The 15747-nt window shown below is 41.8% G+C and overlaps 1 protein-coding gene across 1 annotated transcript in view; it reads left to right on the top strand.

Moving 5' to 3' along the window:
* Window positions 1-846: 846 nt before the first annotated feature.
* RLF (RLF zinc finger) overlaps window positions 847-15747 on the top strand; it is a 36816-nt gene continuing 21915 nt past the window's right edge. Inside the window, 3 exon segments of the mRNA XM_036396986.2 lie at window positions 847-999; window positions 6608-6762; window positions 12767-12848. Of these exon segments, the coding sequence (XP_036252879.1) occupies window positions 847-999; window positions 6608-6762; window positions 12767-12848 (390 nt within the window).

Here is a 15747-nt window from a genome sequence, read left to right as displayed (position 1 = left end):
CATATCTCAGAGTAACTCTGACAAGCAGAGATTCTGAGAGCCTAGAACTTCATTGACTTGTCAAGCCGTGCCTACGCCTTCTTTCCATGTCTTGCCAAACACTTCCTTGCCATACCTTGCCTATCCCTCTCTTGGATTGTCTTGACTTTGTTTACCCCTCTATTGCCTTGCCTTCCCTTCCTGTAATGGAATGTCCCTGGCTGGATGCCAGGGTCCCACCAAAGCCTGTCTGTCAGTCCCCTCATGAATGTGAAGTGGGGAGAAAATATACGTTTAATTAATTGAGAAAAGGACAGAGATCTGCTCCGATCCATGGGCCCAGCATCTCATGTCACCAGACATATTGCAAATTTTTGGTAAAAGCTATTTACCATCCTCCCCGTTCCCATGTCTGAGCAACACCCTCCTCAGGTCTATCCTAGAGACACGAACGTTCTGCTATGACACCGTGCTGTTAACGGCAGATTAGAGTAACGGCAGTCTAAGTTAAAAAGCCGGCTCTGGCCGGTGTCCATTATCATATTCCAAGTCTCCTAGCCCTGCAGTCAGTCACCTTCATGGCAGAGGGGCCGTCACTCCGGGCCGTGCCGCTGCCCCGCTCCCGGAGCCCTCACGGCGCGGGGAGGGCGGGGCCACGCCGGCCCCGCCCCCTCCGCGCCGAGGGCCGCGCGCGCCGCCGCCGCGTCACGTGGGTCGGCGCGCGGGGGCGCGCGCCCGCTCCCCTCCCAGGCCCGCCCCGCGCGGCGACGCGTCACGTGAGCGCATCACGTGCCGCCGTCCCTGACCGATGAGGTCAGCGGCGGGGGTCACGTGAGCGGTGCCTACGCGCAGTGGGGCCGGGTGCAGATGGCGGACGCGGAGGCCGAGGCGGCGGCGCGGCCGGAGGTGTCGCGGGTGGTGCCGGCGCTCCGCGCCCGCCTCTGGCAGCTGCAGACGGAGCTGCGCGAGCAGGAGGTGTCGGAGGCCTCGTCCCGAGCCTACTGCCGGGGCTTCTGCCAGGTAGGCTCCGGGCGGGGCGGGCCGCGGCGCGGGCGGCAGGGGGGATGCGGCGGGGCGGGCTCGGCGCTGCCCCCGCTCTGTCCCCGCTCTGCCGGGGCTGGCGGCGCGCAGGGCTCGGGGTTCCGTGCCCGGCTGCCCAGCGGGGCTGTGCCCGCCCTGCCGAGGGCGCCCCGCGGCCTCTGCGCCGCCAGCCCGGAGCGGGGACCGAGGGGAGTGCTCGGCTTTGGGCTTGGGCATCGCTGCGGAGCGGGGCGGCCTGGCTGGGGTCCGAGGCACGAGCAGTCCCGGCTCGGTTCTGAGACCTTCGGTGATCTGTTGCAGTGTTTCACTTGTCTCGGGATCGAATCTGCCTTGTAGGAGATGTGCCGTGGGGTGCAAGGAGTGCTTGCTGGGCCTACAGGGCCCTTCAGTCACTGAGTGAGCTGTGGTTTGGATGTCTTGTCTTGAATACTTGCTTTGTGCAACCCAGACGGAGATGTCCAATTTCTGAGTTCCAGAAGAAGAGCTGATCTTGATTAAAGCCACAGTGATGGAGATAACTCGTTCTTAAGTAACCTCTTCCAATGGTTAGTTTTTGCCACCCTCACAGCATCATTTACTGTGAGCTCTAACATTGAAAAATTGTTGTTATGATGCTGGATTAGAGAGTTGTCCCTGTTGTGTCTGGAGAGATTGTGGGTTTTAAAGTGAGAAAGAAAAAATCTGTTTTCTAAGCTGGTTTACAACACCTCAGCTGATAAAGATATAGTGTTTGATGAATGGTAAAATCTGAGAAAAAAGCTGGCTGGTTGTCACAAATTTTGTAGAAGTGGTGTTACCCTTCACAGTGTTCCATTTTGCATCCACAGGTTGTGTGCTTTGCAATGCCATTCTGGGAGGATGTTTAGCTCATCACTTACTGAAACAAGAGAATAAATGTATTTTCTATGTTTCAAAACTCTTTAAGCTGCAGGGTGCAGCTGCATCCTGCTTGTCCCAAATTCAGTTTATGTGACCTTGCACTGACATGGAACCTGCTACAAAGTGTCTCCCTGTCCATGTTCAGGATTTGTTAAAATTGTTTCCAGTGCAGTAAATTTGTGTCAGAACATTGAGACAAATATTCAGCTGACCCTTAATAGTGGGTGTGAGGATGATCTCTGTGTGTCCATGTCCAGTTTCCCAGATTAGTTGGGTACAGAAGAAGCTTTAAAGATGCTTGATCAGTGGAGTGTGGTGAAAGACAGTTCTGCTACCTAAAACAACAAAAAAAAAACCAACAAAAAAATCATGTCCCACAAATAATGTAGCCCTCTGGGTCTTTGTGCTGTTATTGCAATCTGGTTTTAAAATGCTGTGGTGGCACAGATGAAAATGGAAAAGGTTGGTTTTGAGTTGCCACCAGTCTGGGAGTTTTTGGATTGTCATACCTGGACTCCAGGAGCTGCAATGGGGGACATGGAGCTGCTGGTCCATCCTGAAGCAGCTCCATCCTTCATTGAGGATGAATTTCTGATGTCTTTGTGCGGTCAGACCACTGTGGGTGGGGTGGAATTTTATGTCTGGGTTTCTCCTGGCAGGGGATGTTTGTGATAACCTCAATAACTTAAGGTCTGCCCATGAGTGAAGTTTAGGGAGCTCAATTCTGTATTAATTACTTGGAAGGTACCACTGATACCTTGCCATAAAATTATTAGGCCACAGCAAAATGTGCCTAGAAAGAAGCTGAATTTATCTGGGCTTAAGTTTGATTTTGGGCAGTAGCTGACATGAGGAGAGCTGAAATGTTTTATGTTTGCCATCCTGTGAGTACAGCTGAGGCAGGGGCCTGGAAGTTGCTCTGTTTTGCTGTGGAAATTACCTTGGCTCTCAGGCAAACTGCACCAAATTAGGGAATTTCCTTTGCTTTGAGCTGGGTGAATGCTGTTTTACTGCTGGTAAACTTGTGCTGCTCTGTGCAGCTTTCCAGGAGCTCATACAGGGAATGATGCTGGATGTCACAATTTCCTTGAAGATCCCTATTTTCAAGCAGGGAAATGCTACTGTTGTCCAGGATAACAAAACAAAGAAGCTCCTGAAGCCTAAATAATGGGTTGACTCTGCAGCTTTATACTATATAGGCATTAATGCTTTGCACATTCACCTTGGGAAAAACCTTTTTTTTTTTTTTTTTTTTTTTTGTGGAGAGCAGTATGTACCCAAACAGCCAGATAGAACAACTCAGGGGAGTGTTTGAGGCTGTGCTGTCATAAACAGGAAGAACAGTTTCCAGTGAAGGGGAGGTTGGAATATGTCAAATCCCATCTGCCAGTGCCCAGCAGCTCTTGGCTTTCTGAAATTTTTGAAGGTGACATGTTGAGTGCAATCAGATATAGTTAAGAAGACAGGAAAGTCTTTTTCTTTAAAAGTCTCAAAGCTGTACCAACAGGTCAGGAAACTGAGATCTTCGTCTTTAAACTGGGTCTGAGCAAAAGAATTCCACTTCTGAGGAAGGTGCAGCTGAGGAGGTGTTGTGTCATTGCAGAGAGTGAAAACCTGGGCTGGCCCGTGTGTGTGTTACACATTGGGGGGATGTGGCTCTGCACTTCTCACCCCATTTACCCTTCAGAGATGTTACTGGAATGGAAGAGAGGGTGGCATGAAGTGTAAATGGGTGTGTGTGAGCCAGATTTAAATGCATGAATACTCTCTCAGGTAATTACACTGTAAGGTAGTAATTGCTTCTAAATTGTTACTTGAGAATCCCTTAAACATGTAGGTTATCTAATTCTGTCGAATTAATCGTTTTTCCATAATAGCTTTTATAAAGACTGCCAGGAGAAATCCATGGTGGACAACTAAACAACTCTTGCTGGTGAAACAGCACAAGGGCTTTGAAGAACGTCTCTAATACAGTTACTACATTTGGCTTCTTTGTCAGTGTGCTAATACTAATAGCATCAGAATGTTCCAAACCACAGACCCTTGAAGTCTAAGCTATTAATAAATCTGTCACCTTGAATGTGTTTTTCACACTGAAACCATTGTTTATGTATTTGACAAGAAGTTTCTCATAAATAGTTACTCAGTGAATTCCTCACGTTGGCTTGAAGACTTTGATCCCAGCGCTCAGATTGCACTTGAGCAAGGCTGCAGTGTTTACTAAAAAAATTATTTCATCTTAGAAAGTATTCTGCTGTGTTTCATGGTTTACATAGACCAGGTAGTTTATGATCAAAGTGTCTGTCAGAATAATTCAGTACTAAATTTGGCTTTTTAAATGGATTGGTTTTAATGGATATATTTTTAGTGTGCTTGATCTGTTTCTCTAGTCACTGTAATGGTAGTGTTACTGCTGGCTTTACTAAACAGCTGATTTATGATAGTCATCACTTGACTCTCTGGGAATTACAGCTTGACAGTCTTTGAATGTGATTTAATGCTACAAAGCAATGTATGATTTGAGTTATATTATCAAATCCATTCATCTGTTAAATAAACGTGAAGATTGGTATTACCATTACCTGCTGCAGCTAATGATATTTGTGCTGTGCTTAAAGATGATTTCTGCAAACTTCCAGTTCCATGCCCCCAGCTTAAGTCTTTATAACTATTAATATTATGTGGGATTTGGGAAAGTTTGTAACTTCCATTCACCCAGAAGTTCTGTTCATTAATTGTTGTAGTAACCAGCAGGTTACTGGTTCTTAGGTGGTATTTTTCATAGGTTGTTAAGTGTAACACATGATTCTGCTAGTCTGCATTGTTTTTAGGTTAGGACTAATACAGTACAGTTTCACATACCACTGATGTGACATTGGGTACTGGCACTTATTTCCTGCTGTGATGGAGGGTAGCTGTTGGTCATTATTATGGCTGCATCTGGTTTTAGCAGGTTTGTAGAAGGGTTTGTTCCATAGTGTGCTGTTTCCATTCACCTTCTGATAAGATCATGTGGGGTTTTTTTAAGGTGTTAAAATCAGTTTGTTGTGTCAGAGTGGCAACTTAAAGTGAATTGAAAACTGATATGGCCTCACCATCCTTGTAAGGACAGTTTGACTTGGTTTGAATGTTGGGGTGAAGCACTCTGAACTTTTTTCTTTCCCTATGCAGTCTTCACAGAAAATCACAGAATCACTGGGTTGGAAGAGACCTTAAAGATCATTGAGTCCAGCCCATGCCCTAACACCTCCACTAAACCATGGCATCGAGTGCCACATTGCTGCTTTGATTTTTAAGATTTTCTAAGCCTTCTGATGTTTACAGTCTTGTAGCAAACTTTGTCACACACTTTCTGTAGATAACTTATTGTTTTACATTCTTTTATAGAAGAAGAGAAATTTGATGGATAACTTATTGTTTTACATTCTTTATAGAAGAAGAGAAATTTGATGGACTGTTGGTTTGTCCAGTGTCATTGGAGAGGTGGCAATTTCACCCTCCAAAATAAAAAGAAGTGTCTCAGACAGTTCAGTTGATGATTAAGGCATTTTCAATGTGTACAAAACAAATCCATCCAAACAATCTGGTGACATAATCCCAAATAGCTGCTCTAAAAACTCACCCCATGGTTTGTTATCTTAGAACCTTTCTGTTTAATTGCAATTAACGTTACATGAATAGAGCTCTCTTAGACTATGCCCACCCAAGCTTCTAGAATTATTCTGAAATTATCCTTTTACCCAGTTTTTCTGGGATGTACTGGTGTTGTCCCTGTGTTGATGTGATTTCTGTTAAAACTGGCTAGATTTTATATTGCTGCTTTAGTGCCCAGGTAATGTGGGATTGCTGTGGCCAAGGAGTAAAATCTGGGGTAATTTTGTGTTTGAAAAATGCCTACATAATGATCTCATCTGGGTTTTGGATTCCTTTCTGGTGGCTTCATGTTTGCTGTGTGGGTAATGCAGGGATGTTTCCAATACTACACCTGTAGTAATGTTCTTAATCTTGAGTTTCTGCCTATTTTTTGTGCATTCTCACTAGTGATAAAGATTCCAGCGTTACATACATGGCTCTGTCTCCATGGTAGATGTACAAAAGGAGCCAAGTGTAGGACTTCTCCCTGAATTTTCTACTTAATAGCTCACATTCCTGCCAATTGCATCTAGCTTTCTCCCAGGTAGAAATTCTGATAACTTTATGAAGATAATAAACTAAATAAAATCTATTTCAATAAAAGGGAGAATTTCTGTTGCAATGAAAATCTGTCACTTTAAATTCTTCTTCAGGGTAAAAATTTCTCTCTTCCAGAATGATTCCACTCTGTGTGTCTGATATGTTGTATTGATATTTGTTTTTAAGCAAAAGTGTGTTACATGGTTCTGTCTCCATGGTAGTTTTACAAAAGGAGCCAAGTGTAGGACTTCTCCCTGAATTTTCTACTTAATAGCTCACATTTCTGCCAATTGCATCTAGCTTTCTCCCAGGTAGAAATTCTGATAACTTTATCAAGATAATAAAGTAAATAAAAATATCTTCCAATAAAAAGGAGAATTTCTGTTCAGGTGAAAAGCTGTCACTTTAAATTCTTCTTCAGAGTAAAAATTTCTCACTTCCTGAATGATTCCTCTGTATGTGTCTGATATTGTGTATTGATATTTGGTTTTAAGTGTGTTATAAGAATTTCTAATGCTAACTCATTTTGTTTCAGACACTGCTCCAGTATGCTGGCAGTCGGGGTGCATCAGAACATATTTTACCTTTTTTGGAAGTGTATCGAATCTCCATCCAAAGCTTTGCTAATGCAAGACCTTACTTGACTACAGAATGTGAAGATGTTCTTTTGGTACTTGGCAGGCTAGTGCTGTAAGTTTGAAGTTGGTATATTAATTTTTTTTGTTGTTGTTTTAAAAAGAATTGGATTTTATAAATTAAATTACAAGCTGTTGAAATTGTTTATTGCTTAATTTGACAATTGTATTTGCAATTTATCTAGTACATTTAGTACATTTTTAATTATACCACAAAAATGTATTTGAGCATTTAATTAATTAACATGGACAAGTTCTTTATTCTTCTGTATTTGGATAATCATGTAGGTATTAGGAGGGCTCTGTTCTTTCTTAAAACATTCTGCAAGTATTATTTTCTGTGGAAGAGGCTTAGTGTAGTACTCATTAAACAGAAGCTTCAATATTAGACTTTCACACATGGATTAATAAACTTTGTCCCTTGCTCTGCAGTTGCAGCTCTGTGTGTCCTGTCCCCTTTAGTGCAGGGACATTCTGGATGTGTCTCTTGTTGAAAAGGAGAAGCTGATTTGTGTTCATGGCAGTCTGAGCTGTGCTGGAAGATTGCAAAGCAGACTAGACATGACTTAAAGCACAGCAATTCCTGGAACAGAATAGAGAACGTTTTACAGCCCATCAGCTGAATTGGGATAACTTGGAGTTCCTCAAAGTCTGTCCTAAGTGCAAAGCAGCTTTTTGTGATTGAAGAGTGTAGAATGAGGGTTTTATATAATCAGTATAACCTGAGAGTGATAAGGGGATGTGCTGGTTGTTCCTTGCTAGTGAGTTTTCATCTGAGGAGGGAGGGTGAAAATCTAGAACCTTGAATATGAAGATTATCATAGAATAAAAGTGATTCTGTGGCAGTACTTGGGGTTTTTTTGTTATCACTCTACTTGTTTTGTGGTCTGAACTTGGGTATTCTCTTTAAGATGGACTTCAGCAGTGAGCTCCTTGGGCAAATGCTTTATTTTGTAATGGATTGACTTGCAATAAAAATGAACAGCTCAGAACCAGATCATCTCCAAATGATGCCTTGCATTATCTTCTTTTTAATTGTGAGAAATATGAGAACTAGGAGTGGTTTTGGATTTTTTGAAAACATGAAATCAGGAGAAGTGTGTCTTAGGTTCTTACAGTGGAAACCTAAGGCTTTAACTGCATTTACCTGGTACCTGATACACATTTTTGGCAAAATATCTTCATTGCTTTTTCAGTCTGTGCTCTTAAGGATAGAGTATTATTGTTTTCATCATACTATCATGAATTACCTTGTGTATTTGGTTGTTTCCTACTGAAGTAATTTTAAAAGTTTGTCATTTAGTGTTTGTTTGCAGGGCATCTCTGCTTGGACTGTTTTCTGTATGTTTTGCCACTGTTAGATATCTTGGGGTGTAAATCCTAATTCTGTAACAAAATTGCTTTTCTCCTATTGGGAAATATCAGAATATTCTGCTTTTGCTAATATGTTTTTTTCCAGCTTTCAGGGGGAGGAGTTTGTTGTAGCCTGTATGTTCAGAAAACTTTGTGTTAGAGGACAGTAGAAAAGCTGACTTGCTGAAATCTTCTCTTTCTTACAATGATTACATTTGAAAGGAATCTAAAGAATGAGGAATACAAAGAGTGAGGTGGAAGATAAGGAGGATAATGGCTTACCAGAATTAACTCTCCCACAGTTTCTCATAAGTTTCTAAGGGAGTGTGAGAGAAGTTAGAGCAGGGAATAAAAGATAAAAGTCGAGGTTCCATGAGGGAGGAAGACTGTTACCTAGTTAGGGACATGAAAACTTACTGTTCCCATGGAATTGGGATTTTTGAGGCGACAGTTGGGTTCCCCACAGCAATCATACACGCTGTGTTTTCAGAATTGAACTTTGGTTGGAAGTGAAATGAGCAAATTTGCTGTTCCAAAGCAGAAGTGCTCTACTTCCTATTGAAATCCTCCTCCCCTTCCAACATTCCTCCTGGAGAAGAGGAAAAGAACTTCCTCCTCCTGGCTTCCTTCTCAGCAGGGTGAGCCAGCAACAGCGAAACTCCGAACTCCGTGTGCTGTGGATTCCCCTGCTGGGTCCCGTTTGTGCTCCCAGTGCAGCTGACATGATTGTGGGACTGTGCCTCCCCTAAAAAACATCGTGTTCGTGCAATGTGAGATGTTGTTGGTCCAACCTCAGGAAACAAAAGGAAAGCTTGGAGTGGCTGCTTTTGTAGATGGCAGGTGTGACAAGCAATGACAAACACTTGCTGGTGTGTGTGGGTGGCAAACAGGAATGTTCTTTTTGGCCGTGCTGCTTTGTTCAAGTGGAATTTGGACAGGTTACTCTCACAGCCCCAAAGCACAGTGCATTGCCCTCAGCCCCAGGATCGCTATTTCAAAGGTTTTGCTTCTCTAGAAGAATTACTCGAGAATTAACCATATCAGAGATGTCTCTCACTGGCAGCTGGCTATCCTTGTGAACCTTCAAGGAGACCCTTGAAGCTGGTTATTCACTCAAACTTCTGTGAGTGCTTTATTTCTGAGGCTGGTGTGAGGGGGAAGGTGTCATGTACCATCAGTAGGAAAATTTTACTTCCATCTGAAAATGGTTTATTTGATTCTAAGATAAATAAATTAAAAAAGAAGAAATATTTGGTCATAAGTCACATGGTGTTTGCCTGTAACTAAGATTTAACTGCTTTCCACTTTCTCCTGTGTTCTGTGATGGCACTGAACTGAAAGAACTGAAAGGGAATTTACCACTTCTACAACTTTGAGAAGGTGTTAATATGGTTTTTTTTCAACCATAAAAAGTGAAAGGAGATTTGAATGCCATCAAGAAGCAAAACTGTATTGAACCAGTCGGACCAGTCTGCCTCAAGCTTGTACCTCTAGCTCACCTATGGAAAAAAAATCCCCTAATTTTTATTTTTATTATTTCTATTTTTATTGTTTTATTATTATTATTATTATTATTGTTGTTGAATCTGGCAGATGTTGTTCCAGGAGGAATGTGCTTGCTTCCCTCAGCACTCTGTGAGCAGGCACAGGTGACACTGAGCTGTTTGTGTCACAAACACTTCTCAGCCTAATCCACTGCTGCAGGCTGATTCACCAGCTTGCATTTACCACTCTGCTGTCTATCATTAGGAGCTAATTCAACTCTTCATAAGCACAGGTTCATTCCTGGCAACAAGTGAACAATGCATGCTGATAATCCAATGGATAATGACTCATCTTTTTGTCTCTGAGAAGATTAGCATAGAAAAGTGTTCTGATACAATCCAAAGATGAACACAGTTCTGAAAGGTTTTAAAATTTCATTTAAAAGTTTCTGTGAATGAGGTATAACTGAAATGGGGTATTACTGAAAAATTATATGCAAATAATATGTTGAATTTTGCATAGAGTTATTTGTTCCAAAATAAAGAAATTTATATCTAAGACACCTTTACTTAAAAGATATTTTGAAGTTGAGTGTTTGAGATGGGTAATATTTCTTCTAATAATGTAAACATTCAGGCACCCATCACAGTTAATTTGCAAAAATTGTGACTGAAGTTTAGAATTGAGTTTTGCATAGGTAGGCATTGTGGTGGTACTGGTGGAGTAGGGTTAGAAAGGTTTGACTTCTTGGCATGATCCTGGAATTTTGATTTGTGGCCTAGCCATGACATGTAAACTCCATTTAGTTGCATTACAATAGAGAGGGAAATGGGATTTCAGGGGCAGAAGTGTGTTTTAAAGTATTGTATAATAAGGACTAAAAGAAAGAATTAAGCTATTAAGAATTAAGTGTGTTGTCCCCCTTGGGAGTGGAGAAGTTTTTATGCACCTGTATGTTTGAATCAATTCTTACAAAAAGACTTTTTTAATTGACTTAGAATTCTAATTATTCTTCTGCCAAGGAAATTGTGATTGGAATATCCTGGATATTGCTTTTACAATTGTGCTGTGAGTTGTTTTACGTGGTAGTTTATAATCTGGAGCTCCAGATTTCTTATGGAGTGACTTCCAGACCAGAGTTCTCTGTGTTGGGATCCTGAGGAGGACTTGAAGACTTGCAGCACAAGAACCTTTTCCTTCTGGTTCAGATCAGTCCTGTGTTACAGACAGTAACTCTGGAGGCATAAATGAAATCCTCTTGTCTTCCTAGACTACCTCACTCCGTGTACACAATGCTTTCAAAATGTAATTGCAGATTTTTTCACTGCCCAAGTAGCAACTTAATGCTTAAGTGTAGAAAAATGATGTTTAAAAGCTTGCTCTGTCATTTTGTTCTAGTCTATTATATTACATAACCAGTATCATAGATATGAAAAAGAAATGTTCTAGAAAATGTAATTCTAGGAGTTGAAAGTGGACATAGGTAGGATTGAGTGACTAAGTCTGAAAGTGAGGTGTGCATCAAAAGACTTGACAAAAGCACATGGACTATGAAGTTTGCAAATGTGTTATGGCTGTAGGGTCTGTGTGACTTGGATGAAAACAGAACACATACATAGGGATTTTCTTGGTTGGTTGGTGTTGTTTGGGAGTTTTTGTTGGTTTTCTTGGTGTTGTTTCATAGAGTTTTTAAAGTTTTAGGGTTTTTTAACATTAAAATAGAGTTCAGGTGTTTCATAAAGTTGATTTTCATGGTCTGTTAGCAACCACCTGGGTCTAAGCATTTGGGCTGGTGAATTAACTTGAACTGCCAGGTGTGACTAGAAGGCACAGCAAAGTCCTATTTATTTTATTGAGACCTGTGACAGTGGCAATGTCTGGTGCTCCTGTTGGCAGCTTTTTCATCAGCAGCAGTCTTGTGCCTAATGGTGTGAATAATGATGGAATGACAGTGGGAAAGGCTGTTGTGTTTTCTGCCAATCTAATAAAAGTACTTAGAGCTTTTTGCAACAGCCTCTCTTTCAAGAAGCCAGGGTTGGGAGTGAACTCAAATGTATGAAATGTGAGAAGGATGGCCAGATACTTATTCAATATTCATCCATTTGGACCTGTTGATGTATATGGCTGCTGAATCTGAGTGGGCATAGCATTTGGTAGGTAGCTGTTCAATGCATTAGTCAGGAGGAAGATGGACATTATTTTGGAGTACTAAGTAAATCTGAAAATCATGTTTGCTTCATGGTCTTCTCTTCCTTTTCTACTTCCCCACGCTCAGTTCTTCTGTCTGAACGTGTTGCCCTATCCATCTTCTATTTAATATTTGAGAGGATGTTTTGAAGAAAAAGTAGCAAGAGTTGAAACTATCTAACAGTGTAGATGTAGCTTATAAAAAAGCTAATAGTGGTTTTTAATAGGTGGTGTCCTAGATTAGTTTTCTTTCCTTATATTGTCACATTTATGAAAACGCTTCTGCTGTGTGGAAGTCTTGTGAATGTCTAGGCAGGGTGTCATGGTTAACACTTTTAGTTTGGCTGGGTCTAATTGTTCAGTAGGGTTTCAGGCAATGCATGTTCTGTACAAGGCTGGATAGCTCCTGTTTGAGAGCAGCCCAGGCAGCAGTCCTGCCCTGGCAGGCTGCAGTTTGTGCTGGAGGCATTGGAATGCTCCCCCTTTGGCATCAAAGGCTCAGAAAGTGTTTCTAGGTGCTGATGCTCTCTTGACATATCTTGTCCAGATCCATTTTGGTGCTGATGCATGTGTCTCCTGTCAAGCTGTTTCTCAGGGGTTTTTTTCCTATCTATATCAGTGCTGAAATGTTGAGTTAGGTGAAGCTGGCTTTCATTCTCCCTCTAGGCAGAAACCATGCTGGACTCCAGTGAGCTTTATTTAGAATGGTTACTAGGTTTCCTTTGAGAAGAAAGAATAGAATCCTGTGATGCAATGTTCCTGGGCTACATTGAATGGACTATCTTTATGATAAGAGTAGCTGCAGTCTTAAATTAGAGAGATTGCATGTAGTAAAAGGAGCCCTGTTTCCTTATGATGAATCATGCCTGATTTACAGGCTGTTTCAGGCCTTTAATTGGTTTGCACAATCTAACATGTTTCAGTGTTACTGTCATTGCTTAGCTGAATACTGAGTAGTATGTGCCAGAAATGTTATTTAATGTAACAAGAGAATGTGTTCAGGTAGCTTGTTTACTTGCCTTTTGCTTTTCCAGGAGTTGTTTTGAGCTACTGCTTTCAATTCCTGAAAGTGAATTGCCACATGAGGTGTGGTTAGGATTCCATCAATCCATTCAGGTAAGTCTTCTGAATTTCTTTTTTGCAATTTACATATTAAAAACAAACAAACAAACAAGGCTGCAGTTGTATTCCTTCTCTTCTACCCTTCCCCTGAGTTCCACTTGTCCTGCATTGCTGTTACCTAGGCAGCAAGGATTTCTGAGCAGCAAAAGTCTGACTGCAGCAACTGTACTGGGAGCCTTAATGCCCAAGAGCACATTTATAACCACACTGCTGAACCTGACTGAGGCTTGGTTGAATGATTTGTAGGAGAGACAGACTGAGTTCAGTGAAGTGCTGTAACAGCTCTGAAGCATTGCTTTGATGATAAAAGAGCTTTTGTGGAGGCCTGAGTGGCAGGTTAGTGTCTGTACCTGATTGGAGAGGGATGGAAATGCTAGGGCAGGTCTTTAGTCCAGGTGGTTCTTAGAAGTGTTTCTTTATGGGTGGTGCTGAAATAAGCTCATACTACAGCATTCCTACACTCAAATCAAGGTGGCTGATGTAGACTGTGCAGGAAGAAGAGATGTTTTCTGGGTTTTAGTCTGGAGGTTGTACCTGGCTGTCTGCAGGAACTGCTGTTCCTCATGGGGCTGAAAGACAGGGGCGGTAGTGCTGTATTCATATTGGTGGATATGAACTCCAGGACCAGGGACTGCTCTGTTTCTGCTATTAGCTGTGACTGGTGGAGGTGGGAGCTAATCTCACTTACAAGTTACTGAAGTGAGGATCCTGACAGGAAGTAGTTGGAAGTGGCTTAGACCTTGCAGCTGTCTTTATTGCATGACCTTATACCCATTTGACTGGGGGTTTTCTCAGTCCCTGAGGTTTGGCTACTGCTGCATTAGCTCTGAAGATGCTAGTACTGAGTTTCTATTTTTGTTTTCCCTGCAGTCAAGGAAACAGGAGGTGTGAAAACTTTTCAGTAGACTGAAGATGAATAAACCTGTCACTTGAAACTGAGAAGCAGTCTAGCAGAGCTTTGTAGTCCTGCTAGCAGCAGAAGGGACAGAGATGGTCTGTGCTTGAGTGAGTCAAGGTGCAGAGAAACCTCCTTTTCCTGAAATATCATGGAATATTTACTATCATGAAATAGTTGTATGTGGCATGTACTTGGTAATAGAAAGAAATGCAGTTTGGATAGTTTAAATCCTATTGCCTCAGTGGTGACAAGGATCTATCTGGATTTAGTCCAGCTAAATCTTTAAATTGCTCAATGTTGGAGAATACATCAGTTCCCTGAGGAGATTTTTCATAATGAGAAGATTCAGCCACTGGAACAATGTTCCTTGGTTGTCCAATCAGAATTTCCCCAGGAGTAACTTGTACCCATTACACCATGTCTTTTCCATGTGAGTTCTTGTAAAAAGGGATTATCCATTGATTTTTGTAGCTACCCATTAAATACTGGAAGGTGGTGGTAAGGTCTCCCCTAAGCCTTGTGATCTTATCTTACACTAAAAGGCAAATAAGTTGTAACTGAGATGGCCTAGACTTGAAACAAGATGTTTGGAATATGGGAGGGCATATATAGGCTTTTTTTCACTATAGCAGAGTTACAGTGCAGCTCTAAAAATGTTACTAGCTTTTAACTGGAGGGATCTGCAAGGAGAATTCTTGTTACCAAGTTTAGTTGTTTTTATGATGTAACAGATCTGTGCATTTCTAGGATTTTGAGATGAGTGATTGAACATTGATATGTCAATAGAGAGCAGGTTTTTAGTCTGATGAGATGGCTCTGTTTATGCTGAATATTTTGGAAGGGAGCTGTTAAATTCCAGCAGTAGAAGGGTGTGATGTCCCACTCTTAAGAGGGACAGAGCATCCAAGATTTGTAAACCCTTGTGGCCTTAAGAATCTCCAGAACTCAGAGGATGCACAAACCCAAAATTTTCTTAGTAAATTACATGCTTGGCATGGAAATTGGTGTATTAGTGCTTTAGCTGCTATGTAGGCACACAGCAGGAGGGGTTGGATAAAGGGTTAAGGTAACTTCTCCAGCCACATTTTGTTCTTTTTCACAATGTGTTATTAGCAACAATCCTTGTGTCTTATTACCAACAATTTGTTGGGTCCTCAGCATCTCACTGTTGGTGTTTGGGCCATACATGTGAGCCCTTATCTTCTGGGGTTCTGCAAAGGGTGGCAAAGCTCAGATCTCTCATGTCAACTTTTAGAACTAAGGGAAAATTCAAGAAGTGCTGCTGTCAGGAGTAGTAATATATAGCTGGCTTTTGTAGTGACTTTTTGAAGCTACAGCTTCCAAGTTTAGCACTCACCTAATGCTGCCCATAGTTCAGATAGTGAGCTGATTAAACATGGTGATACTCTGAAAACTTGCTGAAGAGCTTTGTGGACTTTTACAAAGAGGTGTTTCTAATAAGATTTTGAAGTAGCTCTCTGGCAGAGGTATGAGGATGACAACACTTCTACCCTGCCTGGAGTACAGTAGGAACCCAGTTGTCACCACAGGAGGAGCATGTGAGTCATATGAAGGGCAATAGGGACAGGAATCACTTGTAGGCTGTCTTGTAGGTTTAAAACCTGTGTGTGACTGTGATGTGCAGATCTCCAGGCAAATCCAGTAGGAAAGCACCACAGAATATTATGTTAGCACATGCCCAAGACTGAGCTTATTGCTTTCCTAACAAAATGAACAAGCTTGACTTCAGAGGACTGTAACCCTAATATGGGAGGTATTTTTTGGATCTGCCTGCAGTAATTGTTGCTCTGTAACAATCTACACAGGTAATGGCAGTCAGTGAAGCTTCAAATAAATTTTCATCCCAGGAGTGTGAAAGGTGAGTGAGGGCTTGCATTTCAAAGCATCAAGGTATGGGGACTGTCCTAGACCTGGGAGTGTCACTGATGTCCAGTTTATACTGGACACACAAAATGCTGTCAAAATCTTTATTTG

The sequence above is a fragment of the Molothrus ater genome, chromosome 24 (assembly GCF_012460135.2).
Source record: "Molothrus ater isolate BHLD 08-10-18 breed brown headed cowbird chromosome 24, BPBGC_Mater_1.1, whole genome shotgun sequence".
NCBI lineage: Eukaryota > Metazoa > Chordata > Aves > Passeriformes > Icteridae > Molothrus > Molothrus ater.
This window is presented reverse-complemented; position numbering and strand designations above follow the sequence as displayed.